Here is a 3540-nt window from a genome sequence, read left to right as displayed (position 1 = left end):
TGAGGGAGAAAGTTGCCGAACATGTGAAACATGGCGATAGATGTCGCACACTGTAGGCAGGGGATGTGACCTTACAAGTCCCTCGCTTGATTACTTTTTATTGTTTTGAGTAACTGGGTCCAAAGACCGTCTCCTTTATTAACTGCAGTCTAGTTATGCAAAGAAGATGCAGATTTTAAAGCAGATTTTAGCCGCAGGCGATAGTTTGTCCACTCCTACTCTCTTCTTTTAGGGGAAATAAATGTCGGCTGTACAAACGTTTCAAAACAAATCTTTTCATAATCTTTGTCATCTTTATTCCCTGGTTTCCCCCCCCCCAAAAAAAACCCCCACACAGGATGCAGGTGCAGCGCATGCGTCAAAGTGCCAATTACGCAAAAGGCGCGTGTAAAGTCTGGAAATTAAAAGCGCTCGGAGTGGGTGAAATATGAAACAGACACCCGTGTGAGCAGGAAACGTCACATTACCTCGACCCTCTGATCACATCGGCATCTCTTTTTGATTGGGGGGCTGCACGGGCAGCAATCCGCGGACTGATTCAGATGCTGCTAGTGAGGAGGCGGAGTGATCCCTCCTGCCCGCAACCCACGTAAACCGTGCCCGCTCTCGGACCCACAGCCACAGTGTTAGAGCGACGCCGGAGATGAAGCAACGAGGCTGAGAAGCGCACGGATTCTGCTCACACACTCCGCGTCTCTTCCGAGGATTTAACTGTGATTTTCTTTTATTTCTGGCAGCGGCTCCAACCGTCAGACGTTTTGAGTGCTGGCTTGCTTAACCCTACCCATGGCATTTTTCAACCATTTATAGGAGAATTGGGTCATGATCACATCGCCCACGGTCTCTGTCCTGAGAAATAGCATAAATCTAGCGTGGGAGAGCGGCTCCTCGGGGGAGAAGGGAGCAGTGAAGATAAGCCAACTATCCGTCCACAACTCCGTCTCTCCCGCAGACCCTACTCGACAAGCCAGTCGTCTTCCCATAAAGGTTTTGAAAATGCTTACGGCACGGGCAGGACACATTTTACACCCGGAGTACCTACAGCCGTTACCGTCCACTCCTGTCAGTCCCATCGAGGTAAGCGCTACAGCGGTTAAAATAAAACACGTTGTTTTTATTCGCTTATTCTCAAACTACTGCGTGTTCACTCCGAAATTGCAGGACACCAGAGCTCCCGACACGACACGAGTGGACAAACTGTGGTCAAGATTTGTATTTAGGCTATGTGTTGAAATACAGTAATAAACTGTACTCTCGATGTTCTACTCACTTCAGACTTTAACGACCCTTTTATGCAAACTGATGCCAATATTTTGAATGTCATTCCGTCGTGTTGTACAATCTTATCTTCCACCTAATGTAGATCAGCTACGTGTGTGCGCCTTCCTCCTTTACATACCTATTATGCTGAGTTGTTTTGAGTTTCATCCCAAGATAACTTTATGCGCAGTGCGTAAAATGCGCGAAACGGACATATGTGACTATTTATCGCAAAATATTACATGTACGTGTGAGTGTTTTCCTGAATTTTTTAACGTTGTGTTTGTTTCAAATTCTCAGCTGGATGCCAAGAAGAGTCCGCTGGCCCTTCTGGCCCAAACGTGCTCTCAGATCGGCAAACCGGATCCGCCGTCCTCCTCCAAGCTGTCCTCTATAACCTCCAATGGATCTAGCGACAAGGAGGCCAAATCCGGCCCGCTGAAGATGAGCGACATCGGAGCCGACGACAAATCGAGCTTCAAACCTTACTCAAAATCATCAGAGAAGAAGGACTCGAGCAGCAGCCTCAGTGGAGATAAAAACAGTTTCCGAGTGCCTAGCGCCACCTGCCAGCCGTTCACCCCCAGGACAGGCAGCCCCGGCTCCTGCACCTCCGTTTCTCCTCTGCCATCTGAAGGCAAAGCGGGGGACAAGGAGGAAAAGAAGGAGTCTGATAGCAATAAAAGCACTATGACGGAGAGCAACGGCAGCCACGGGATAAGTGGGATTACCTCTGACGGCAACCAGCAACAAGAAAACACATCTGGATCCAAGGCTGTTACATCAGACTCCATATCTGTAACCTCGTCATCATCATCCGTCCTCGGCTCCGGGCTGGTGGCCCCTGTCTCCCCCTATAAGCCCGGTCATACAGTTTTTCCTTTACCACCTGCTGGTATTTCCTATCCTGGAAGTTTAGCCGGTGCATATGCGGGTTATCCGCAGCCGTTTCTCCCTCATGGAATGACCCTTGACCCCACCAAATCCAGCAGCCAGCTTTTAAGCGCACAGTTTGCTGCTGCCAGCTCGCTGGGATGCAGCAAAGCGGGAACGAGCCCCTTAGCTGGAGCATCCCCACCGTCTCTAATGTCTGCTAGTCTGTGTCGAGACCCCTACTGCCTGAGTTACCACTGCACGAGCCATTTGTCCGGCGCAGCCAGCGCTAACTGCGCACATGACTCTGCGGCAGCTGCGGCAGCTGCCTCGGCGCTCAAGTCTGGATACCCGCTCATGTACCCGACGCACCCGTTACACGGCGTGCATTCCACGACCCCTTCTTTCAGCGGACATCCCTTATATCCTTACGGGTTTATGCTGCCCAACGACCCCCTGCCGCACGTGTGCAACTGGGTGTCGGCGAACGGACCTTGCGATAAGCGCTTTTCATCCTCCGAGGAGCTCCTCAGCCACTTGCGGACTCACACGGCCTTTGCCGGCACGGAGAAGTTGATATCTGGGTACCCGGGGTCGTCTTCTCTTGCTAACGCTGCTGCTGCTGCTGCTATGGCTTGTCACATGCACATGCCTCCAAACGGAAGCCCGAGCAGCCCGAGCACGCTGGCCCTCAGGGGCCCTCACCACCCCCTCGGACTCAGCAGTCGCTACCACCCGTATTCAAAGAGCCCCCTGCCCACTCCCGGGGCCCCGGTGCCCGTGCCCGCGGCTACCGGACCATATTACTCCCCGTACGCCTTGTATGGACAAAGACTGACGACAGCATCGGCCTTAGGATATCAGTAGTGACAGAGAATTACACATTTATAAAGGAGATTTAGGCCCAATGAGTTTTATATTGTACTTAATGCAGGGATTGGATCCAGGTGGGGATCAGTGTATTTATTTGCGATAGCTTCAAGCGTGACTAAAATAAAAAATAATTATAATATAAAATTTCAAAAGACTCAATGTGCATTATTTTTACACAGGAGAAAAGCGTCTTTGCAAGTTAAATAAAGTTAGGACCCTTTTTCTTTCTTTTGAGTAATGTGGAGTTTATTGTTTATTTGATTTATTGTGACTGGTGGGGTTTTGTAAAGCAAAAAGTTATTTTAAAATGTGCCTTACTCAGAGGGATTAGGGGGCTGCCAGAGCTGAGTGCGTGACGGAGTGATGGACGTGGAAAATCAATCAGAGCAGTTTCTTACAGAACTGCCATCGATTTATTTTATTTTATTTATTTATTTTTGGGGGGAGAGATAAACGTTTCATGAGGGTGTTTGATTTACCTGAAGAGTATAAGACAGCTGTTTGGTGAGGGTTTTTTTTTATTATTATTATTTA

The 3540-nt window shown here is 49.3% G+C and overlaps 1 protein-coding gene across 1 annotated transcript; it reads left to right on the top strand.

Moving 5' to 3' along the window:
* Positions 1–426: 426 nt before the first annotated feature.
* LOC146703280 (zinc finger protein 503-like) lies at positions 427–3173 on the top strand. Its single transcript, XM_085466438.1, has 2 exons — positions 427–1077; positions 1561–3173. Exons 1-2 carry the CDS (start codon positions 823–825, stop codon positions 2998–3000), a joined length of 1695 nt encoding a protein of 564 aa, XP_085322564.1. The 5' UTR covers positions 427–822; the 3' UTR covers positions 3001–3173.
* Positions 3174–3540: the final 367 nt, after the last annotated feature.

Source organism: Copadichromis virginalis, linkage group LG8 (genome assembly GCF_057382275.1).
Source record: "Copadichromis virginalis isolate Kocher_CV1m ecotype Utaka linkage group LG8, C_Virginalis_male_GT1.1, whole genome shotgun sequence".
Taxonomy (NCBI): Eukaryota; Metazoa; Chordata; class Actinopteri; order Cichliformes; family Cichlidae; genus Copadichromis; species Copadichromis virginalis.
Note: the sequence above shows the minus strand (reverse complement) of the source record. Positions and strands in the feature narration are given on the sequence as shown.

Excerpts from the sequence above, each read along its gene's own strand:
- LOC146703280 (XM_085466438.1), top strand. The coding sequence starts at position 823 with ATGATCACATCGCCCACGGTCTCTGTCCTGAGAAATAGCATAAATCTA. Across the intron at positions 1,078-1,560 it reads CTCCTGTCAGTCCCATCGAG|CTGGATGCCAAGAAGAGTCC; the intron begins GTAAGCGCTACA and ends TCAAATTCTCAG.